The sequence below is a fragment of the Felis catus genome, chromosome D3 (genome assembly GCF_018350175.1).
Source record: "Felis catus isolate Fca126 chromosome D3, F.catus_Fca126_mat1.0, whole genome shotgun sequence".
NCBI lineage: Eukaryota > Metazoa > Chordata > Mammalia > Carnivora > Felidae > Felis > Felis catus.
Window position 1 is genome coordinate 17,902,507 of NC_058379.1, and position 24,554 is coordinate 17,927,060.

General features: G+C 53.3%; 1 protein-coding gene and 1 long non-coding RNA gene across 9 annotated transcripts in view; one reads left to right on the top strand and one right to left on the bottom strand.

Moving 5' to 3' along the window:
* The first annotated feature begins 914 nt into the window (after positions 1 to 914).
* On the top strand, positions 915 to 13,331 carry LOC109493253. Of its 2 annotated transcripts, none has more exons than XR_002737215.2 (2): positions 915 to 1,607; positions 13,024 to 13,331. It is a non-coding gene; the product is annotated as an uncharacterized LOC109493253 (long non-coding RNA). The 2 variants fall into 2 exon arrangements; XR_006587951.1 differs by lacking the exon at positions 13,024 to 13,331 and adding an exon at positions 1,711 to 5,805.
* The window catches only part of SSH1 (slingshot protein phosphatase 1), a 60,487-nt gene continuing 41,583 nt past the window's right edge, over positions 5,651 to 24,554 (bottom strand). For 6 of the 7 annotated variants that reach the window (XM_023241505.2, XM_023241508.2, XM_045041710.1 and 3 more), the window contains 6 exons: positions 23,471 to 23,599; positions 20,709 to 20,755; positions 19,163 to 19,309; positions 17,372 to 17,572; positions 14,495 to 15,062; positions 5,651 to 11,704 (listed from right to left, as the gene is read on the bottom strand). In XM_023241505.2, the coding sequence (XP_023097273.2) occupies positions 10,466 to 11,704; positions 14,495 to 15,062; positions 17,372 to 17,572; positions 19,163 to 19,309; positions 20,709 to 20,755; positions 23,471 to 23,599 (2,331 nt within the window). In that variant the 3' untranslated portion in view covers positions 5,651 to 10,465. The remainder of the gene's footprint in view (positions 11,705 to 14,494; positions 15,063 to 17,371; positions 17,573 to 19,162; positions 19,310 to 20,708; positions 20,756 to 23,470; positions 23,600 to 24,554) is intronic. The other variant, XM_023241507.2, reaches the window with a different exon arrangement.

A 24,554-nucleotide genomic window follows, 5' to 3' on the forward strand; every position in this document is an offset into this window, starting at 1 on the left:
ATGACAAAGCCACCTTGTCTGGTATGGCTCAAGACTTGTCACCTGTTATAACTAACGTTATGATCTCAACCTAGCTGCCACTGCAGGGCGGAGAAAGTGGGCAGAGGGAAGAGGTGTGGTACTGCTGAAGTCTGGGCCCTGGGCAGGCCCGGGGAGAGTGCTAAAACTCTTGGAGGGCAGGAACACAGGCAAACAGGGGAGGGCCCAAAGGCCCCAGACAGGGTGTGGCCTTCATAAGTCTAGGGCCAGAACCATGACCTCAGCTGGACCTCTGGGGCTTCCAGCAGGAATGAGGTCAGCACTGGGGGCGTGTGGCCTGAAAAAAGGAGTGGACCTGACGAGGTGTTCAAGAAACTAAGAGAAGCAGCAAAGGGCGGGGGTGGTGGGGGTGGTGGAAGATTCTGGGCTTAAAGCTCTCTAGTGTTGGTATAACCTGGATTCAAATCCAGATCAGACACTCACTAGTGACCTCGGGCAGGTCACCTACCTGAGCTTCTGTTTTCTTCCTGTAGAAAGTGTGTTAATACCTGCATTCCCAGCTGGACGTTCGGGATCAGATTTTAACAGGTTGTTTTTTTTGTTTTTTTTTTTTTTTTTTTTGTTTTTTTTTACAAATGCATGTATAGCAAGTACCACGGGCCTTTTATGCATGCGTATTTTTAATGAGAGGTATGTGGCTCAGCCGCTGGCTCATGCACCAGGAGCGCAGCTATTGTCGCTGTGGACATCATGTGATTTTGATACAATGACTGTGTTTTACTTTCTAATCAGGAAAAACAACAATAACAACCAGGAAAGCAAATTCCATTTTAGGAGCGGGATGGGGCCTAGGGCAGATCTGGGAGCCCGGCTGTGAGCGAGCTAGACCAGGATGAGAATTCGGGGCAGTCGGGGGGGGGGGGGGGGATGGTGAGGAGAGGAGGGGAAGCCCTGCTAAGGCTTCGCGCTGGCCAGCGATCTTCTCCCAGGATCTCCAGGAAGAAAATCGGGAATCGGGAATTCTTCTTCCCTACGGGGCCGAGTCCCTGGAAGCCTCCTAGACACAGTGTGCGCATGCGTGTGCGCACGTGCCCGTGTCGCGGGGAGGTGGCCGGGGTGCCGGGGAGGTTTCCCAGATCGCTGTCCGGTTCGAGGCCTGCTCGGTCTCGCGGGCTCTCAGCCCCAGCCTCCCTTGCCCGGCCCCGGCCCCACTGCCAGCCGCCGGCCACAGCCGTTTGTTGTGGCAGATGTTCGGCTGTGCCATGGCGACGCCAGAACAGGATGTACCTCTGGATCGCGTCAGGGACCAGCCCACGCTCACGGGCCGCCCACGCCGTTCCCTTCCCCGGAGGCTTGTTGTGAAGAACCACGCGGGTCTGGGTCGGGGTGGGGGGACGGACGGTGTTTGCATCTGGAGAGAGGCAGAGGCAGGGTCCTCCGAGTGGGCAGGGGAGGGGGAGCGTATGTGTGCGCATCCCAGCCGAGTACCTACCCGCTCTGCTCTCCAGAGCCGTGCACAGGAAGCAGGGTGGGGAGGAGAGCCGTCCATCAGCGGCGTCTGATCTGTGGGCGTCTGGCCGGAGACCAGCGTCCTCCCCGCTGGAGCATTACTCTGTGTCGGGCCAGTGGTAAGTACTTTATGTAACAAATAACAGTACGATTCGGGGGCACGTACTTTGTGCTCACCTTTTATCACATCACTATGAGGTTATTTTTGTTCTTCGTCTTAAGAAACTTGAGTCCCAGGGAGGTGAAGTCCCTTGCTCCAGGTCACAGAATAGGTGAGTCAGGGAGCTCGTGCTGGGACCCCGGCCTGCCTTGTTCCGAAGCCCTTGGTTGGAAGGGGGATCCTGCCGGGGCTGGCTACATGATTTGCAGGGCCCAACGCAAAATGGAAAGGCCTGGTCTTTGTCGAGGAATTACGGGGATTTCAGAAGAGCGATAGCGGAGACTTAGGCCAATCGCGATGCCCTTGTTAAGTGCAGAGCCCTGTGCCGCGGACCACGAAGCCAGCCCTGGACGCTTCCCTGCCACGCCAAATACTCAGAGGGTGGGCCTGAGCGGCCTGGAGAAGCTCACAGACCAGGGTAGTGAGGCACTACCATCCGGGATCTCCCTGTCCATTCCCGGGCCGTGCTAGCTCGTCAGAGGGGCCCAAAGACCTTCCCCCGCAAAATGCCTAGCCCAGTCCCCTGGAACCAGGAGCCTGGGAGCTTGTCCTGCGAATCGTAGCTCAATACAAAAGCATCCTTTCATTAGCTCTTTATGTTTCCCTTTTTAATTTTATTTATTTATTTTTGTAAAAGTTTGTATTTAAGTAATCTCTGTACCCCCACATGGGGCTCCAATTCGCAACCCTGAGATCAAGAGTCACATGCTTTCTGACTGAGCCAGCCAGGCGCCCCCCCCCCTTTTTTAATAAAAGTAACACAACCCTGCTTGCTGCACAGATGTTGGAAAATAGGTAAAAGGAGGAAAAAACATAAACCTTGAATCCTACCTGTCCAACTCCATTTCTGTTAGCAGGTGGTATATTTCCTTCTTGTCTTTTGCAAGAGGGTTTTCTGTCAGGACCCCCCAGGGATGAAATAGATGGCCTCCTCTTTGTCCCCAAGGCATGACACATGGCCGGGGAGCTGAGAATGGGGGAAGAATGCAAGAATGGATGGATGTGCTAAAGGGACCTTGCTTGGGTGACCTTTCAGATTCTTTTGGACTCTGAGCAACTCAGGATTCTTAGAGTCATAGCTAATGCCCCGTATTGACCTAAGTTTCAGTCAAATGTGCCAAGCCCTTGCTGGGGTCCAGGTGGTGACAGACACTGCCCTTGCCCCGGAGGAACTTGGTTTAGGCAGGCATGGGTGTCCCCAAACTTTCTAGGCCTTAGTGAATGAAACTACGGTTCACTGTCACAGCGTATTTCATTCATTTGCTCACTCGTTCACAATCGTGAGGTATTTATTGAGCACCTGCTATGCTAAGCATTGCACTAAGTACACGGTGGGCTATTATCTTTGGGGAGAGGGTGGTGGGGTAGAAAGTAGATGAATTTGGAGTCAGACACCCTGGACCTCTGTCCCTTTCTGGCTGTGGGGCTCTGACCCATACTCCCTAACCCTCTGAGCTTCCAACCCTCGTTTGTAAAACGGGCTCATATCTGCTGTGCGGACCACCGCTTGTCAGTAGTAGGTGCTCGGTGTACGTTACTTCCTTCCTGCCTCCCTCCCCTCCGTCCCTCCTGCCCAGTACCAACAATAACGGCCACCGTCGATTCGGCGTGGACGGTGTGCCAGGCAAAAGGGGGTTCCGTACATTATTGGCTAATTCTCAAATCACCGGCTCCATGAGGTAGGTAACATTGTTCTTAACCCATTGATATCCGATTTCAAAACTAGAGGGAGCTCACCACCTCCAACATACCACCTGCAGGAGAACGTGTCTCTTAGCACCAGGGCCCCCTGCATCCTTTTCTGTGCCCGGAGGCTGCTTGTGCCAACACCAACATTTTATCTGCTGGAACCGTGTACAACAAGAGGACCTTCGAGCTGAAATGGGACCCTTTATAGATATACTTCAGGATGCACGAGCAGTTTCCCTTTAAAGGCAAAAAAAAAAAAACAAAACAAAAAACAAAACAAAACCCAAAAATGGTGGATACGACTTGGGCAAGAGACACACACCTTATGTTGTCCAAATAGCCTTTGGAGCTGGACGTAGGTCAGATTTCCCAGGGGCGGGAGGGAGGCTTCATTTCTGACTCCTGTGCTTTCTTGCTGACACCTATAGGGAGATCAAGAATGCAGCTTCAGCTTGCTTGGCAAGGTTTTAGGTGGGGAAGAAGCAGTACTGACTGGCTTCACCGCTTTCCACATGTGACCACGGGCCAATCACTTACACTCTGCAGGCCCGTCTCTTCACGCGTAAACTGCGGGTAACATCAACAGGGCTGTCTGAAGGACTCAGTGGGACTCCTTCCGTGAAGTGCTGGGTACACAGAAGGACCAGTAGAATCTGCTCCCTACCGCTGGGGCACAGGGTGCGTGGCTGGTCTTTCCTGGGCAGGAGGCGTCTTTAGGAAGGGCTTCCCCTCCCACTGCCTTCCGAAATGCCGTTCTCCAAGCTCTGCCTTCTGGAGTCCCCTCCAAGCATCTTGCCAAGAGGGGCTTCTCTGGGCGTAAACACAAACAGGCAGGAGCGTCCTCGTGTGCAAAACTACCCCCCCGGCTGGAGGCGTGATCTGGGATCTCGCTCCACCTCAGGACTGTTACTCTTGGGGGTGAAATCGGGGTAAAGTCAGCCAATTGTAGGAACATTCTGCTAGGGCCCTGGGTAAATGAGTATCTGGTGGGTTTTGGCAACACCCCCGCATTCTGTTAGAGGGATGTGGGTGTTGTCTCTAGAAAGCATGCATGGAATGTGATTGTAACCAGCTAAGTGGAAGCCTGCTCCACTGTGTCACATTCTTATTTTGATGGTGTTTGAACTTGGCCTTTAGAATTCCCAGGGAATCCATCGGGAACATACAGAGTGCTGGGCCTGATCCCTGGGCTCTGATTCATATTTGGAGCCTGAAGAGAATTTATGAGGTGTCTCCAGCCTTGCCAACGAAGACTGTCCTGAACCATGACCCTCGGTGGTTTGATTTCAAAAACATCTTACAGAAAGGACTGCCCCGCAGCTTCCTGGCGTGGCCCATTAGAACCACCTCCCCAAACCTTCTGCTTTGATTTCATACTCAAGAAGCAATTCCTGACCATAGTTTGGCTTCAAATGTAGATTCGCCTAGAGGACTCAATGTGCTAATTGGCAAGGGAGAGTAATCTGACCTGCTTGACGGCTAATAATTCTTGTTCTAAAGTAATCAGCTTGCATTCCGGTTTATCCATCTGTCTTCTGGGAGTCCAGGTGACAGACCCAGCAAGCCGGGGTGAACTCAACAAAGTATTTCGCGGATCCACAGGCACTGGAATTCAGTGGTCGCGCCAAGGTCCCTGTGGCAGACGGTGCTGCCCGCCAAGCACGTGTGCCCGTACACCTCCCGGCGGTCTGGACGTGTGATGTATTGCGTCCAAAGGCCGTGAAGAATGAGAGTCCCCATGCTCTTTCCCCCGACTGCACAGCCAGAAGCAAAGAACACCAAGATAGCACAGGGTTTAAAACGCCAAGTAGCTCAGCTTCATGAGTCACCAAGGCTGGAGAGCCACCCAAAGGTCCTGACCTGCCATGGATTGTGACCTGGGCGTGAGATAAGCCTCTGTTGTGTGTAGCAACTGAAGTTCCCTGGGATTCCTGCCTCGGTCGCTAGCGATAATTAGCCTCCACAGTCCCCTCCCCCGTGACGTGTGGCTGGCATAGCTTAGGTGGGTCTGAGGAGCTAGTTAGCTGTCTTCTGCTTGTGCAAGAAGAGACACCAGCCAGCGTCCAAGTCCCATGACCACCCGCAAGTGGGCCTGTTCTTCCTCACTGACAAAACCAGGAGGAAAACCAGACAATTCCTGGAGGAGCTCACATTTCTGCCCTTGGTTCTTTCTTCGGTCTAACGTGTCTGGGTTTTTCGTACAGGGCTTAGCGCACAGTAGGTGCTCAGTAAAGACTGGCTGTCGGGATGACGCAGCTATGTCTGACTGTCTTGGCAAGGATTGAAGAAGCAGTTTCCTTTTGCACAAGTTCATAGGTCATCAAACACGTATAAAGAAAAAGTTTATTCTCATCACGAGAAGCACACGAACTATTACAGTACGCACCAACAGAAGAAAAAGTGCGTTATGCATCTTCTACTGCAAATTCACAGTACAAAAGATACTGCCTTTTAAATATATATATATATAAAAAAACAAGAAGAAAAACAATATAATAAAAAAAAATCATCGATACCGTAACGCAACACGCTGGAACCCACTGGCAGCTTCTGAAAACCAAAGAACTTATCTTGTAGAGTTCCTGATTTTGCAGGGGGTGGTGCCTGCACCTGCGTTTTGTTGCAGGGAGCTCAGGACACCGGCCGGGGGGCGGGGGAGACAGGGTAGCCTCGGTGGTAAGAGATCTCTATGAGACAAGAGTACAATCGTGTGACGGGGCGGGATGCCACCCCCCAGCTGGCTAGCAAACCAAATTCCGTGCTTTCCTTGCAACTGTGGGGCGCGGCGTGAGCCAGCGCCTGCCTCGCCTGCAGGTCCCCCCACCCCCACCCCACGCACGACCGCGCAGCAGATGAGCGCATGCGTGGGGCAGGGCGAGCTCCGGCCCGCACGCCAACCACCACCGACAAGGCAAAGGTCCAATCACAGGTGAGAGCTTAACAGTTTCCCATAAATACACAGTATTCGTAAACTATTATTAAGGCACTCAATTGTAAAACAACAATTATAGTGTCGGAAGAGGGGGGAGGAAGCAGCCACCTTCTTGTGTGGCATGGCCAACACAAAGGACCGCGGAGGGCTGGAGGGCTGGTTATAAAGACTCCTATTTAAGAGACTGACTGAGGCCAGGGCACCGGCTGCAAGACAAAAGGTGGTCACGTCCGGGTCTGCTGTGGGGACCGCTGCACAGCCCCACTCCAGATGGGTCAAGGTGGTCCACTTCGGACTCGGGGGACACGGCGTGGATGTGGGTGGGACAGAAGTGGCCCACAGTATGATGTGATTCAAGCTGTAGGTCTATTGATGCGGCGTGAACTCCTACACACGGGGATTCAGTTACGGAACGCACACAGTAAGACCAAGTAGCTGAGCGTGGGGGTCGATCAACTACCTGTGTTTGGCATGCAGCATCGGCAAGAACCTGCGGGGTGGGAGCAGAGCAGGTGAACGTGCACCATGCTGTGTCACAAACTCCTTAGCCTGCCTAGTGCTCCTGCCCTCGCTGTGTCTGCGGGAAGCCCCACCAGGTGGCAAGCCAGAGGAGCGCTGGGTGAAATGTATTCCAGCAGCGGGCATTTCCTGTCAACAGAGGGCACGTCTCTCTTCAGACACCTTGGGTAAGGTTACTTCTATGACCTTGACGATGTAGCATTTCTTCTCACTGGGGAGAAATGGTCCCAAGGGAGCAGGGCGAGTCATGAACCTTCTGGGATCTGGCCGGTATGGAGAGACAGGGGTGCCTAAGTCCAGGGCTGTCCTGAAGAGGTTAATTCTGTGGCATCCTCTGGGCTTATCCGGGAGGGAAAAGGCTCTAGAAGGGGCTGGAATGGTTTTTGGCGAGAGGTGTGGGGGGGAACAGAAGAGGCTGGCACAGTGCAGCCATCTGTGAGCAGCTAGTGAGCGATCTCATGCATGACAGACAGGGTACCACTACCCACTACCCAGGAGCCTGCTGTTGGGCACCCAGAGCTCGGCATGGGTCCCCACACCGTGAGATCAAAGCAGCAGGGAATGCCAAGAGTGGGCAACTTTGTTCTCAAGTTCACGCGGTGATGGACATCGCTCCAAGGCCCTGCAGTCGCTACCCGGCCAAGAAACTGAAATCGACATTGTCAGATCATGACCAGGGGGTCCTGTGGTTTCTCTCTCCGTGACCAGTTTCCCCTGAATACTTAAAGCTTCACAAGAAGACCCTCCCCGCCCCGAATCAATGCAAGATGAACATCTGGGGAAGTTGAGTCTAACTTCTGGCATGCCACAGGAATTAAAGCAAAAGAGAGAGAGGCGAGACAGTACGTGAACAGCGGTTCAAGGCTCAGGGAGATCATCAAGCTGACTTAGGAAACTTTTGCTCTCTGTTTCAGCAAGGGCGTTCTCCGAAGAGGGTGGTCACCAAAACCAACGACTTTCACAGCAAAGACCCCGCCTCTAACTTGTGCCACCCATGTTCAGAATTCTCGCCATCAGCAAGGAAGACGAGACGGGGCATCGGTCCAGACACGGCATGTCGTGTGGCACAAACTTCCTCTTCCAGGGGCCAGCGTGAGCCTGTCTTTGCCAGGGTGCCCCCAAGCCTGGTGGGGTGTTCTTGCTCCTCCGGGTCTGGGAGAAAAGCTTTGATCCTTTCCTCCAGGCCAGAGTGGTAGCCATTAAATCAAGAGGGCTTCATTTTGCTCTGATAATGGGGACCTGGGCCCTGGTCTGTGTAGACGCTGAAAGGCGAGCCGTGCTTCTGAAGACAAATGGGCAACCGGAAGCCAGAGACTCACTCAAATTCCTAATCCTCCTCCTACACTTTGAAAATTAAAAACATCCGGTTCTCCCACACAGACCTGGTCTTAAAAGAGTAACCCAAGCCTGTCAGCGTCAAATCTAAAGGATTATTTTGACACAAAAATTGAGCCACCACATGAAATTTAATTTGGCAAAACGTATTGAACTTGGTATGTTTTTTGAGACTATGTTTCTTTTGGCCAGGGCGGTGGCGGGAGTGGGGGGGGGGGCGGGGTACCCAAAAGGGTTTTCAGGAAGAAGCAGATAATCACCTTTTAAGGTGGTTTGGATTGACAGGTGGGAAAATAAGTTCCTATAAAGTAACGTAATGTTAGAAAAAAAAAATGATAAAAAATAAAAATAAAAAAGAACGCCAGAGAGGAAAAGTTCCTGGAGAGAGCATTTTTGCACAGACTCTACTCGCTAGTTGGAATGTGGATCACCCTTGTTCCTGAAGATCCTTCCCGAGTGCTCTCAGGGGGCCCAGGTCTGACCAACGTAAAACGTAAGAGGGCGACTCCTTCGCCCACTTTCGGAGCTTGGCTGGGCCCGGGAGGCTTGTAGTTTCACTGAACCAATCTGGCCGCCAGCGGAGAGCCAGCTATACTCCGGGAAAGCTTTGACCAGCAGCGCCCTCGCACCTACACAGCGACCCTACCCTGCGTGAGAGCCACGCGCGCGCGGGGGGGGGGGGGGGCGTGCTGGCAAGGTCTGGGTCGGGAGAAGGCAAGGGTTTGGCTTGAGGTGTCCAAGAGGCAGGGAGGGCCTTCAGATTCGCCAGTTTTGTTCTGGAGCCCCGAGGTGTCGAATAAAGCCCAGGGTCCGCAAACTTTATAAAGGGCTGGAGGGTGAGTATCTTAAGCTTCGCTGGCTACCTGGCACCTGTTGCGTATTGTTATTTTTTTTGTAACCTCTTAAAAATGTTCTTGGCCCATGGGTCCGTACACCAGTTTTCTGCCTCCTTGGATGAAACCTTTCTGCCTTACCCACCGAGCCTCTTTTCTCTCTCTCCAAAATATTTTAACAGGGGCTCCGCACAACACCTGCGGAGCCCCTCCCCCAACGCCACCCCCCCCCGCCCCCCCAGCCCGGAACCAGTGACAGCATGACGTGTGCAGCTCACTGGATTCTGAAAGGGGGCTACCTGGAGCCCAGGCCAGGACTACAGACCTCTCCTCCGCTCTGGCCTCACCGCGAGGAAGAGCCAGAGAGAAACAGGAAGCAGTGTCCTCACCTAAGGAAGGGGCAGCTGTAAACATCTGGGAAGCTTTTCCATCATCTCGTTTCTCTGAGAAGCTGCTGCAGAGTCGCTCCCCAGGAGGGAGACCCCCTCTGCCTCCCCAAACACACTCCTGTGACCCAAGGAACCCGAGGGCCGGGGCTCCTGGCAGGACGATCGATCCAAGTGGCAGCACCACCGTCCCCACCAGACGCCCAATCACTTCCAAAGCCTCAACACAACCGCACCGGGTCCAGCAGCGGATGAGGGACCCGCAGTGCGTCGTGGGTCCTCCTTCCCAGGTTGGGGGCAGTTTAAACTTTGCCATTGGCAACGACCAAGGACGTCACGTACGTTCCCGTCCCCCTGCCCCTCGCCCCGGCGCTGACCAGACGCGCATCACTCAGCCGTAACAACACAACCAGGACAAAGAAGTCAACCGTACGGATGATCTGTACGCGCCATAGAGTTGGTTCAACAACGGCACTGGACGACTTCGTGTTCACTTTACCTAGCGGCGCTTGGTGCGGTCGACTTAAAAGTCTTAACGCTTTTTGGGGTGGTTTTTTTTTTTTTTTGGTGGGGACCAAAGAAAAAAACTCTCTTTTGGAAAAAACCTTTTCTGACACAGCATCATTCCCCGGAACGAGCCTGGGTCACTGTTGTATCTTAAAAACAAAAAGCACAGCAAGAACAGAGGTAGGACTTAATATTGCCATCCAAGCGTTTCCCCGCGAGGGCCCGAATGAGCTAGGAACGTGCGCGTGGCGATGGAGCCATCTCGGCTCCCATTCTTTCGCACGGTGCCAAGGGAGTACTTGCGATGTGTCTGCACATCTGTATATGCTTTTTTAAAACAGGATTCTTCCTGAAACCACAGGACCTGGGGATCAGGGTTTTGTATCTACTGGCCGACGGCTTCTGGCTCTCCAGGGCCACACAGCTGGCTTCTTCCCCCTTTCTTCTTGGGCTACGTTATTTTTTGTCTCTTCCCCTCCTCTCTGTGGCAAGAGGGGGAAAGTCCGAGCATCCACTGTTTAGGAGAAATCAAGATACGAGGGGCTGACCAAAACCCCCGGTGAAACGCACGGAGGGATCACGTGACGGTGTCCGTCCAAACGCAGCAAGAGGCGGGTCAGCTCCTGCTCAGCCACAAGGGGCTCCTCAAGTTTTCTGAAGCGGGTTTCCCTGATGGCGGAGAGGCTGCAGCTGGGTTCCTTGGGTTTGCCCGGGGCTCACAAGGGAAGGAAGACTCGCCCAACTTAGCGTCCTGGGAGTCGGCGAGGGTGGACGCGTCCGCCTCACCGGACAGGTCCTCTGTCGAGAAGTTGAGACTTCCGAGCTTGGCCAGAGAGTGTGAGCGTTTCAGCGGGGAGGAAACGGTGAGGCCCGCCAGCCGGAGACGGGTCTCGATCTCCTGCGTCCGCTGCTTCACGAGCCCGGGCTTGCCTCGGACGCTGTGGATGCTGTCGCTGCTGGAGCTCCGGGTCAGGTTGGAGCTCATGGAGGAGGAGGTGGGGGTGTAGCAGATCGTCTTCAGGAAGTCTTTTGAGAAATGACTGGTGTGATCCAGGCGGCAGAGGAAGGGGGTGGGACTCTTGAGTGGGGCTCCTTCAAGTGGAGCGGGGAGGGCCTCTGACTTCTCGTCACTCCCAGAGAGGCGAGGCAGCGGCAGGGGCCCCGGCGGAGCGGGATTCTCCTCGGGGATGCTGGCCTCCAGCCTGCTGGTCGTGCCGTCCCTGGAGGGAGAAGCCGGGTCTGCGGGCGTGCCCTTTAACCTCTCCAGTTCTTTGGTGTGCTTCCGGACCAAGCCCGCCTTCTGCAGCTGAATGATGGATTCCTGGTGCTGCATCAAGTAGCTGTTGGTGGTTGGTTTCTCAGCTTCTTTACTGAACAGAAGCCGCAGGTCCTTGGCTGGCTTCGGATCTTTCTTGGGTGGGGATTCATCCTTCGCCACTTCCATGCTTGGAGGGTTCTTATCACAGTGAGAGTTCTTCAAAAGGAGGGACTTTGGCAGGGCTCTTTGGGTTTCTCTGGAAGGTTCCGAAAGGCTAGCCGGTAGCTCTGGGGCAGCTTCAGCCCCAGAGCCACCACCGTCTGACCTCCTCGAGCCTGCTGGTGGTAGGAAAGGGGGACTTTCGCTTGGGCCAGAGGCCAGTCTCTCTAAAGCTCGGGCCCTGCTGGACGTGTAGGCCACAGGGGAAGATGTGAGGTGGGGCAGGAAGGTCGGCTGGGTACAGATGGCGGGGGCACCGGGGTTCTCGCCCCGCTCCCTGAAGGCCTCAGGAGCCCCGCTGGCTGTAGGGTACATGCAGTCGGCACAGGATTTGTAGGAAGGCTTCACCTTGTTAAGGATCCCGAATATAGCATCGTGCTGAAAGGAGACGAGAATGCGGTGAGTATACGGTAACGGGCCAGCGGCCACAGAACACGAGGAGGGCGTGGGGTGGCGCTGGGGCAGGCACTGGAGAGGGAGCCCCCGCTTCAGTCAGTGCAGGAACAGAGGCCTCTCAGAATCCCCTGGGCCATGAACAGTGGCGGTTAGGGATGCCGAACCAAACTTTCCAGAAGCTACGTGCCCACGATCCCGGGGAAATCTCCGGCCACACAGCCAGCAGGGCGGTCAGGAGCAAGGCCTGCTCAACCCCACCTCCGCCATCTCACGTGGATGCCTCCCCCGTCCTTTCCCTCTCGGAACAAATCTGTGCTTGGGGAGTATGTGGCCTGCAAACGGGGCTCTGCCCTTCTAGCATGAATACAGCACGGCTCCAAAGAACCACCATGTAGCTGTGGACTCTGGTCTTCACAGTGAGGTGGCAAAGGGCAAAAATGGCTTTGGAAAGACCCTCTTAATCTTACCCACCCAAATATGGGTGCCCATAGTCTCGGATGAGGGAGCCAGGCTGAGGTGGTTCTTTTTTTTTGTTTGTTTATTTATTTGGGGGGAGGGGCAGAGAGTGAGGGAGACAGAGGACCGGAAGCGGGCTCTGCACTGCGAGCACAGAGCCTGACACGGGGCTCAAACTCACGAACCACGAGATCAGGACCTGAGCCGAGGTCAGACGCTTAAGGGACTGAGCCACCCAGGCGCCCCTAAGGTGCGTTTTATGTACCAAGGGAGAACACATTTGCGATGTTTTCTGAGGAAAACCACCTGCCTCTAGGTCAGTGTGACCTGTTGCCTCCACACTGTGCCCTTCTGATGGGCGGGGCACCTGCTCACCTCCCTCATGTGCCCATAGGGCTGCTCCTATGGGCTGCGGTGGGGGAGGCCGACCCTCACCCCGACAGTGGTTTAGCTGTGAGATTCCCAAGCTGGTCTGAAACAAAGGCTTTTTGGCGAAGGGCTGATATTGTAGGTTTCTCCCTGTGTCCTGCCACTGGCCCTGACCGTCAAGGATTAATCCCATCCGGTGTCACAGATGTAGGTCCCCCAAGCTAAGAAGTCACGGGGTAGTCCAGTCCTGGAGGAATCCTAAGGAAACCCAGCCATGATTCCTCGAGGCTGCAGGGGAGAATATGGAGAGCGTGCGGTGGGGGAGGCGGGGGGGCCTGGTCTCCCTCGGAATCCTAGCCTACTCAGGACTCCTGGGGCCGGCTTCCAGGTCAACCAGTGAGACCAGATCACTCCCGACCTACAGCCTGAACTCGCAACCCGGAACTCTGACCAAAGTTTTCTTCTAAAACTTTCAGGACCTAACGTTCTAACACGTGGTGAAATGATCCCATGGTGGGAGATTTCAGACCACCTTTTGGAGCCCGAGGAGCGACAGGCTGGGAGAGAAGTCACTCGTCCAGCTCCTACTTAGGGAGCACCTGTCACACATCATGAGCTGTATCAGGCGCAGGGGCTGCAAACAAGACATGGTCCCCGCCCTCAGAGGGTCTACTGTCTTCTAGTGAAAACGGACCAGGACGCTGAGTGAAGGCGTAGTCTTACAGATGAACCCTCACCAACCTGGAGCCATAGCTCACAAACAAGAGTTGAACAAATGAATGAATGCTTGTGTCTGGCCCTATTCCCTTGATCACATCACCCGTTCAATCAAATTCTGGCCAGGGAAGGCAGGCTGTGTCCTTCACGTACCTTCTTACCCAAGCTGCTCGTCTCCTCCATTCTGCGACTCACCCCATGCCCTCTGAGACTGATGGAGGCACTACTGTCCTGGGCAGAGGTCTTATGTCCTCTCTCTTTATGGGTATTTGCTCTTTGAGGGAAGGGGGAGTGGCGGGAGAAATTCCTGAGTCAGGAACATGGCGTCTGGAATGTTTTATCGTTTGGAGGTCGGTGGTGGGTCGGCCCCACTTCATTCGTATTAAAAGGTGGCCAAGGCAAACCCTCTGTACGGGGGATGCTGGCACCTGCCGGCTTCCCGAGTGCTCTCGCCGTGGCGAGCCAGCGCAGAGTGAGGGGGGGACGCCGAGAGTGGGCGGCACGGGACACCCCCCACCAACCCATCCTCCGCCCCTGGGCCGCTCGGAGGAGGGAAAAGCCTGGTGGAATTAATGATTTTCTGAGCGAGCGCCAGCTTGCCAAGACCTTGCTGCAGAAACCCACCACACAGGAGAGCCACAGGGGACTGCTGGAGTCGAGCATCCGAACAGTAGTCGGAAGACCAGACCCAGGATGATATGGAACAATTCCCACCGGTTTCTTAGAGGTGATATTGTGGTCGTGTCTCCACTGAAGCGACACATCTGGGATTTGTTTCCAGACAATTCAGAGTGTGGGGAAGGGAGGGAGGGTATGAAATAAGAATGGTCTTGTGTTGATCAACGTGAAGCTGGGTGCTAAGTCTTGCTTTCCATTTTATGTAAGAAAGAAACCGGGGGGCGTCTGGGTGGCTTAGTCAGTTGAGCGTCTGACTTCCTGATCTCAGCTCAGATCGTGACCTCACAGTTTGTGAGCTGGAGCCCCGTGCCGGGCCCCACGATGACAGCACAGAGCCTGCTTGAGATTCTCTCTCTACTCTTCCCTGACTTGCTCTCTGTACCTCTCTCAAAATAAATAAAAAAGAAGGGAAAGAAGGAAGTCGAGCTGGAGGCGCAGCCCGAGCCGGGCTGTGACTGCGCGCCCCGCAGACCCCCGACCTGGGCACGCCTGCCCCTCCCCTCCGATGGCGCCCGCTGGCAGGGGGGCAGGACGGGCCAGCCCCGCGCCCACCTCGAAGTCCTCCGGACAGCTCCTCTTGCTGTTGTTGTTGTTCAGGTTTTCCCGGCTGAGCAGGCTTTGGTCCAGCTGGGGCGGGGGCCGCCCCCACCGCCCTGCTCCCGGGGCCTCCTCCCCTTCCATCTCCTCCACCTGGGGCGACCAGCCACTCCGGGCCTTGGGGCTCCCGAACTCCAGCTTCTTCTTCACCTCCTTCTCGCAGGGTCCGGAAGCTTCCTGGGGATGTGCGGCCGGCCTGTGTGCCTCAGTCGCCTCGGCTGCTTCCTCCAGGAGGGCGTCCCTCTCCAGGCCCTCCAGGTGGACCACGCTGCGGGTCTCGCCGCTGGGGGGATGCAGGAGGGGGTCTGAGAGTCGCCGGAAGCAGCAGGGGAGGGCGGCTCCTCCTGGGGCCCTGCTGTCTGGGAACCCAGGCTGGGCAGCGTCGTCCAGGCAGGGCAGCTGGGCCTCTGGGGTGCCGTCCAGGGTCTCCGGCAAGAAGTCCCCAGACCCTGTGGGGTCCTCCATGGGCGGCTGGAGGCAGGTGTCACCCTGCTGGCGCCACAGCTTGTTGTGTCGTTGTTTGCTGCGGGGGAGGAAGGGCAGAGGAAAGTCAGAGGCCAGTGCCCGGAGGGTCCCCGGAAGAGGGGTTGCGGGGGGAGCCGGTGAGGGACAGCCCGAGGCCGACAGAGGTATCACGAGGACCCTCAGCCACTGGGGCGCACGTCAGGAGCCTTAATGGGCTTTGTCACACGGGGACTCTGTGGCGGGTAACGTGAAAGCAGTGTAGACCCCAAGGGTCAACATGGTCTTGGGGTCCCGTGTCATTCTGTGAACTCAGCCACTCTACTGCATGTTTCATCTCCGTCTCGCCGTCTGTCAACGAGGATGAGAATCCTCTCCTCCCCACACCGTAGGGAGGCAGTGAGGACGGCGACAGACAGCACATACAGATCTCACGCTGACCTGACTGTGTAACCACAGAATGTGCGCTAACTTGGGGCCATCTGAAAAAACTGGAAATATGCATTTAGGTCAGAAAGATTACACGTGGGCCCCTGGGCGGCTCAGTCGGTTAAGCGTCTGACTCTTGGTTTCGGCTCAGGTCTCGATCTCGCGGTTTATGAGTTCAAGCCCCGCACTGGGCTCTCGGCTGACAGTGTGGAGCCTGCTTCAGATCCTCTGGACCCCGCCCTCCGCCCCTTCCCCACTCACATGTGCGTGCTCTCTCTCTCAAAAATAAACATTTAAAACTAGGTCTTATAAAACTGTAGTAGTATTGTTATAACACATTTTTAAAAAATGTTTACTTTGAGAGAGAGAGAGAATGTGTGAGTGCAGGGGAGGGGCAGAGACAGTGGAGGGAGAGAGAAATCCCGAGCAGAGCCCGACGTGGGACTCGAGCTCACAAACCATGAGATCGTGACATGAGCCGAAATCAAGAGCTGGACACTTAACTGATGGAGCCACCCAGGTGCCCCCATTATAACACATTTTTAATGTAAGGATGAAAAAAAAAAAGAGAAGACAGAAGTTTAATGTGAAATAAGGTAAGTCAGTCACCTCCACGCACCTTAGGGCGACAGTAGCCAACAGCATGCGGGTGTGCGGGTTACAGCGAGAGAAGTAAACATAAGAGGACAGCGTGAACTAAGGCCCTGCTGTCCGGCAGCGCACGGGAGCACCACGGCCATTCGTGACGGCTCTGTGTGCGCATTCAGGCAAGGCCGAGAGGGCCCCCAGATGGGGCTGCGAGTCACGGTCGGTCGGTGCCTTGTGGCTGTGAACTCAGCCTGAAGACCCCTGGTGAGGCTGCAAACTCCTGACGGTGCAGCAAGTGACTGAAGGGCCAAGGGAGAGAGCAGGACCACCCACCTCTTTCCCTCCCTCGCCTCCTCCCCCTCCTCCCCCCAAACCCCTCCTCATCGTCCCTGGGCCCTGCCCGGGGATCTGTCCAGCTGCTCCCTGGTTGACAGCAAAGGGACTCCAGAGACGTCTAGGGCTGTCCTCAGACCCCCGTTCAAGTTCACCCCCGGAGCACTCCTGCTTTCTCACACGTGGCCAAGAAGCCAGTGAACTCAGCTTGTGGCCTCCTCACAATACCAGTCAGAAATAATCCAGGGAGGCTCCAACCCACCAGAACAGAAGGGAGTCCCAGAGTCCAGCGGGGATCCGCCTTCATGGGGCCTCCCCACACAGGAGCCTTGGGAGCCCACGGACCTGGGGAGTGCTCCCTCCCCTCTGCCGCGCACCTGAGCGCCTGTGGGACAAGCTAACCTCGCGCACCTGTTCCTCCTCCCTCCCCCCCTCCCCCCCAACATGGGGGATAACCTGTACTCTGCAGACCTTTTCTGGACGGGGGATTAGAGATTTCAAACGTCACCGTGGGCCAGCTATGGCAAAGCACCTGCAAGGACGAACTTGTGCACTGTTCACACAAATCTCAGAACAACCCTATCAGGGAGGCTTTAATCCCAAACTCAGAAGAGGACACCGAGGCTCGAGGCTTGGGGAGATGGGTGAGCTCGCCCTGAGGGGCCCAGCTGGTCAGCACCGGGAGTATCTGCTCTGCAGCCCTGGGAACCGCCCCGTGGCAAAGCCTGGCACGCGGCTCGGCGCGAAGCAGATGCTCAGGAAACGGGGACGTCCACGTGCCTGTGCTGCACATGACGTCATGCCTTGGATTAGAAGCTGTGCACCGTTCCCTCCGGCAGCAAAACAGCTTTCTGTGTGTGCCAACAAAATCAAACAGATCCCTCCTGGAAACCACTAATCAAACCCCAAACAATGGTTGTTTTCTCAGACCGGCACCGCACCCCCCCCCCACCCGAAGCAGGGTTTTAGCTGTGGAGCCCGCTCGGTCCCCTCGATCCTTCTCAGCAGGCGGTCACCCACCTCGCGTCCAAGATGCCTTCATACTCAGACAGCTGCCTCATAAAGCCCGCGTTGGGGCGTGTAATGCTGCGCTTTTGCTTCACGTAGTTGTACGCTTTTTCCAGAGGCCAGCCAAACTCCTTCATCGCGTAGGCTATGACCGTGGAAGCGGATCGGCTGACACCCATCTTGCAATGCACCAGGCACTTGGAATGGTTCCTCCTGCAGGGGTGGGGCGGCGGGGGGGTGGGGGTGGGTGGAGGAGAGAGTCCAGAAATGTCAACAATTTCCTTCTCTCAGGTGTGACCCAGTGGAGTTTTATAAACCCTGAAGTTATCTCCGTGCCCAGACCCCCCCTTATGTCCTGATATTTGCGCAGCAGATGGCCACACACCCTCTAAAGGAAATAGCTTCGCTGCAAAATCAATTAGCACACAATGGGAAATCGAGATAAATCTGTCCCTGTCTTGCCAAGCTGTGCAGGGAGAGCTCCCAAACCGGGCCGCCTTCAGGGACAAAGTCGGACCGCTGGGATGGGCCAGCAGATCAGAGGCTCTTTTGCAGGAAGCCAAGGGGCAGCTGAAGGGACATCTGCAAAAGCCACACAGCTGTGACAGCAGATGGAGACAGGGAGCGGGTGACTGCAGACAAACGGGGTCAGCGAACTGAAGGCTGCAAGGCCCTCAGGAGAGCAAGATGTGCCTCAGACGGGAGGGTCCAGGAGCCAGAACGAGGGCAGCAGCACCCTGGACTCAGACGGGGTGGGGGGGAAGAACCCAGGCGGACTGGTGGTTTGCAGGGAGGCCGTACTGGCCCGGTCGGGGCTGATTTCACGGATACGGCAAAGCCGAGGATGGGGTTTCTCGACACCTCACCTCCTCGAGAATGGAAGGGGCTGGCAGGGTGGCACCTGGAAGCTTTATTTGCACAGCACGTAGACCCACCGGCCTGCCTGTTTACACGGGAAGCAGCTGGCCGGTCAGGTGGGTCCAGGCTCGCTTCCTAGACCCCGGGCTTCAAATTCATGCCCGTTATGTGCATTTTGTTTTGTTGTGTTTTTTTGTTTGTTTGTTTGTTTCACTGCTGGTCTGAAATCTAACCCCCACCAAAAAATGCAAACAAACTGAGATTTGGTAAGGACGTGTTGCATAGCTTTGCCCCTGATGGGGTGCAAAGCAGAAGATGGGGTTTCTCTCGATAGCATCACAGAGGGTTTTCTCTCAGTGAGGCAGAGTTGTTCCGTAGGAGAATAAGGGGAGGACTAAAGATGGGGGACACCAGTGACAGGCACGGGGCAACGGGGACCTCTGATGGTCTGCTCCTTTCCATGAATGAATAGGAAAGTTGCATGAACACAGGTGCACAAGCTGGGCCATACCTTGGGGCACCTGCCTGAGCGGCTTTCTTGGCAGACGCAGCCCCAAAAGTGCCCAGAGTCCACATATGACCTGGCCCACCCCCCTCCCTCCTTTGGCTGAGCGACTCCCCAAAGGCAGAGCTCCCAAGAATGTCCACTTGGTGTCAGATCCTTTTCTGATACCACTTTTGACACCAACGACAAAAGTGGGGTCCCATGTCACAGTCAAGGATGGGGGAAACGAAGGCTCACTGGGGCCCCCACCTTGAGATCAGTGACCGCGTCCCTTTGGTGCTACGTACGGGTCCTGTGGTTTAAAACCAGAGGTCCACCAGACATCAAAGGCTCCACAAACCGGGAGACGGCGGTGTCTGGGATTGCCATTAATTTGTGCCCACCCAGCGTCTGCCAGTTTCCTCCTCAGACCAGCTTCTTTCGCTTCTCCACCCACTTACTTTGCTTTGTTTATAAAATGGTACGCCTCGTTCCAGTGGGCAAGAAGGTCTGTTGTCTCCTCGTCGTAGACTCGGATGTTATGATATGCAAATAAGCCAGGGAAAAAATTATCTATTTCTCTAGTGACATTTAAAATGTAGTCAACACTGTAATGAGAAAAAAATAAAGGACAAATTTGGAGAATCAGAATGAGGAACTACAAAGAACAAAGTAACAGAAATACTGAGCAAAGAAAAAATTAAATACATGCGCATAAAGGATATGTGTTTACGGTGGGGTTTTTGTTTCTCCTTAATAGTCATTAACACACATTGGTGTGCTTTCTAAATGCCCTCTGTGTGATGAGAACATATTATATTTAAAATAAAAAAAAATATTCCTTTATAAAAAACTCAGGAAAAAGAAAGTTCAAAGCATTGCTAAGCAATATGAATTCTGGAAAGCAGACATGTGTATTACTTAAATACATTTTCAAACGCTCTTGAAGTTTCAAAATTCATTAACTGTTATGAATATACTGAGGCTTTAAAAAAAACAAAGTCTCCACTTTTAAAGAGCTAAAAAAAAAAATAGACTCTATCCATCCATTATTCATGTGCCTAAGAACTGCCTTAAATCCTTCTTGAAACAAGGCAGACTAGAAACAAATAAATTGTTGAGAAGGTCCTCAAATGCTGGTTCTGTAGTTCTTTAAATGTGATACTTCTATTCCCGGAAGACCAAAATAATTTCAGGAGTTAGAAAATACCTCCAATAGGTTTTGTAAGAGAATACTTATAAATGCTGTAAGAAAATACCTTTAAAAATCATTTACGTGTTCCCAGCAAGAGAAGGCATAGATAGTATTGCTGTACATTTGAAGAATATTTTTTTGTCGCAAGAACACATCTTAACCAGTAGTTCTAAAGATATATTTTAAGATTTGTTTAGTCTTGATTTTTAAATGCAGTAATTCAAGAATGCCATCATGTCAGACCCACAGAATGGTGATTTTGTGGCTGTGTTGTTTAAAAAAAAATGTCCAGACATCTGTTCTTGAAGACCTAGATTTAAACATTTTTTTTTTTTTAAATTCCTGCTGTTGGGCATTTCTCAGACTTGAGACAGGCGTATGTTTCTGGCCAACACTGAGCATTTTAGCCACAAGATTCCCACCAGGACCCAGAGTGGAACGTCCGGTAGAAGCAGGAGTGGTCCTGGGATCAGGGTTGCTGCGCGGTCCCCACCAGGACCGCCGGCAGGCGTGCGGGCAGTGGTGCACGTGAGGGGGCTCGTGGCCTTGTCGGCACCCACGCCGTCCTGTGCCACTGGAGTGTGACTGCGAACCGCTCTTGCTGACGCACACAATCACACGGAACCCCGTTAAAGTCTAAAACCTGTGAATTATTCAGGAGGTGGCATTCAGAAGCACATCCGTTTAGCCGTGCAAAGCTGCCCAGCCATGGCAGGTGGCTCGGAGACGGGTGCCTGCAGTTACAAGGGCTCGACCTTGAGGGTTTCTAGGCTGCCTGGAAGGACAAGGGAAGACGAGGGGAGCAGACTCACCCTGAGCCCTGCAGCTCCTCCAGATTGGACGCATTCCATTCAGAGCCCTGGGGGACAGATCACACAAACCCCCGTGAGTGTCACATGTCAGCCTCAGAGCTGCTTATGGGATGCACGGCGTGGGCTAGCCCTGACGGGGATGGTCCTTGCGCGGGCCCTTGGCCTTCGACAACGGATAGAACCGAAACAGGCCCGTATTGAAGCAGCTTCCCGAGGCAGTCACAGCGTCATCAGCCTGAGCGTGACGCCCTCTGGCCTTCGGGAAAGAGCAAGTTCAGAAACACCTGCGGGGTACCCCCTCTTGCCACTTCCTTTCCTAAGTCCCCAGCAGGGTCCTGTCACCAGAGGCAGTGACCTCCGACCTCCCACTCAGGAGAGGGCACTTGCCCACACTGCTAATTGAAAGCAAGAGTCGTTTGGGGCGCCTGGGTGGCTCAGCTGGTTAAGCGCCCGACTTCAGCTCAGGTCATGATCTCACGGCTCGTGAGTTCGAGCCCCGCATCGGGCTCTGGGCTGCCAACGCAGAGCCCGCTTCGGATTCTGTGTCTCCCTCTCTCTCTGCCCTTCCCCTGCTCGTTCTCGTTCTTGCTCTCTCTCAAAAATAAAGAAACGTTAAAAAAATAATAACGACAAAAAAAAAGAAAGCAGGAGTAGGTCTACCTTTCCTGGGAAGTATTTTTAAAAGGTCCCATAGTTCCACATATAAAAAGCTGTCCTGCAGAAACACCCAGAATTTGCACAGAGATTTATGTACAAGGATAGTTATGGTTATTTCTAATGACAAACACTGGAAAACAACTCAGAGGTCTGACAAGAAGAAACCAGTAAAATAAACGATGATGAGCCCATATGATAGGGCACTTGAAAAAAATCAGAGTTCACGGTGGTTAGTCATTGACACAGGGAAACGCCACAGAACGACAACAATTTAAAACAAGAAACAGGATACGGAACTATATAAATAGTATGATTCTTTCCTTTTCTCTCTTTTAAGAAGTTCTATAGACATATAAAGAAAAAAAAAAACACAAATGGGAAAATAAATATACCGGAACGTTCATAGTGACTACATCCGGGTTTGTAAAATTGGGAATGCTTTCCATTTTCTTCTTTAGAGTTTCTCTTATTTCCTTACCTTCCATAACATGTTTTGATTTAATACCTTGTAGAGCAGACTAAAACACAAACCCTCCATTTCGGAGAGTATGGGGAACATAGAAGGGGAAGAAAAGCGAAAGAAGAAACTATCACTTCGTTCTTAGGAAATGCAAACAACCTGGAGTCAAAACAGCAAAAGACACTCCCCCCTCCCAAGTCTCCCTAGAAGCTTCTTTTCCCGGGAAGGCAGGCCCCTCAGGACGCAGGGGCTGCAGGGGGGACCAGCGAAGCTGGCATCATGTGGGCGCTAGCTGGATTTCTGTGCTGCAGGGAGAGGCTCAAATATAAAAATTCCTTTAGTATCTCTCATGGAAAAAGTGACATAAAGCATCAAACCGCACCGAAAAAATAAAGAGAGCGCCACTAAATGTGTGAGCACCCTCTTGTTGTGATCACCACCTAGTGGAGGGACAGCCTGCCTTCTGTTGTTTTCCACCAAGGAAGAACTACCAGCTTCCCAGGGAGAAGATTAGAGCCCAGCGCTGCCTGACAGCTTTCAAGATACAGGCTTCAAATCCACATATTCACATACGTTTTAATACGAACGTTAAACGTATACATATGTAGCGACAGATATAAACGAATTCACTAAACACATCCGTATTTAACATAGTAAGTATATATCACGACACATGCGTCTGGGGAACTATTAAGAACTTCTTGTGGGCAGAAAGCAAAATCGGTCATGCCTTCAGCAGCCAATGAACTACCTCCACTTTCCCAGGAAGTGACTTCTGCTCTGACAACGGGTGCCATTTCTTAGTGCCTACAGAAACCGCGCTCGGTGCTTTATATGCGTCTCTTACTTCATCCTCATAATGATCCCACATGGTACAGAATGAAGGCGAGAAGCCAGAGAGACTCGGTCCCGGTCACACAGCCACTCAGGCTGGGGAGTGGGAACTTGGCCCTGGTGGGTCTGATTTTCATCACACTGCATTGCTTCTCTAATTTTAGCAACATGCCTTCCTCTATAGTCTCTCTGAGAGGCTCTGGGAACTCGCCAGTTGCCTTCTATGGAGATTTACGGCGTTAAGAAAATCTGAGCAAGAGACGGAGGCAGGGAGATTCCACCCCGCCCGCGCCCGTTCCTTCGGTGGGCCTGGGAGCGGTGCACGGAGCAGGCTTCCGGACAGAGAGGGGAAGCTGGGTTTTGGGTGTTTGGTCTGTTTTCCCTACTGTTTCTCACGTCTCAGGATGCCGAGGCATAACCCTGGGGTTTGGCGAGCATGCTCCCTCTAGTAACTGGGGGTTCTGAGCCCGCGCACCGTTTGGAGGGAACTGGGTGGGGCCTCTGTGTTAGTGACTGAAGACCAAGGATGGAGAGAGTCTGAAAACTGCTGTCAGTGGACTATGCCAGAGAGCCTTCAAACAACTCCCCATGGCTCAGCTGGGAACCACCCCTCGGACATCTGGCTCGAGTGCAAGCTCGTGGAGGCCAGAGTGACGGGGTCTGAGACAGGAGTTTCCAGAAGAGTCAGGACCGAGGTGCCAGTAACTCAAGTTTGCTCCCCTTCTCTGACCTTGCTGCAAACTCCAAACAATCAAGGTCCCGTTGATTTATGTTCCCCCAACCAGACCCTGCCGGGTGCTGTGCCTCTTACGAGATAAAGATGGTCGAAGATGAGGGAGGGTTTGTCCATCTGTCCCAAGATAAGGAGCATCTCGTTGTCTATGAATTCCTTGAATTCTTTCAAGTTACAGTTCATCTGCGTCTCTAATTCATTACGGATCTGTGGAGTGGAAAAGAGTAGGAAAGTGTGTTGTTATAAAACAAAATAAAACAAAACCACAGTTGTCCACCTCCAAAGCAGTAAAGTCACAACTTACACTGTGCTTGTTTTCAGAAATGATCTTTGGTTGTTGGTGAGTTGTTCTGTTTTGATCCCAGAGTAAGCGCACACACACACGCAGACACACACACACACACACACACACACACACACACACACACGGGCAGGTGGTGGGAACGCAGGCTACTCAGCCTCAAAGTCAGTCTGACTGGGAAGAGTTGATTATTTTATACGAAGAAGCAGATTCCCCTGGGATCTCTTCTTTTTGAGTTTAAGGCACATTTTTACGATTAAGTATCAACTATATCACAGTCAATCCATAAAGTCAGTTTCATCTTGCTCCGGAAGGCATCACGATGTGACTTTTTATGTGTCTTAACTAATAAAACGATGATGCGTGCCTTTTTAAAATGGCCACTTCAACCCTTTCCATCTGCCTGGTTTAAGCTATTATTATTATTTTTTAATGTTTATTTTTGAGGGAGAGAGCGAGGGAGGGGCAAAGAGAGGAACAGAAGATCCAAAGCAGACTCTGCACTGTCAGTGCAGAGCCCGATGTGGGGCTCGAACTCATGAACTGGGAGATCATGACCTGAGCTGAAGCCAGACGCTTAACTGACTGAGCCACCCAGGTGCCCCTAACCTACTATTATAATTCATCGCATTCCTTGAACAAAAAGCAACCCGAGAAAAAGAAAAAAGTGATCCAAGAAAACATTCAAAGGCAGATGGGAGGCAGTCCAGGGTTCGTAAGTCGCTGGTAACTGGTAATCCTGAGATAAGAAACAAGAGTCTGCTGTATCTCAATAAAACACAAGGCAGAGGAGAAGGCCTTAAGAGGGAAATGTTTTCTCAGTGCAACCTACGGGTCTCATGGAATTACCATCAAAGGTCT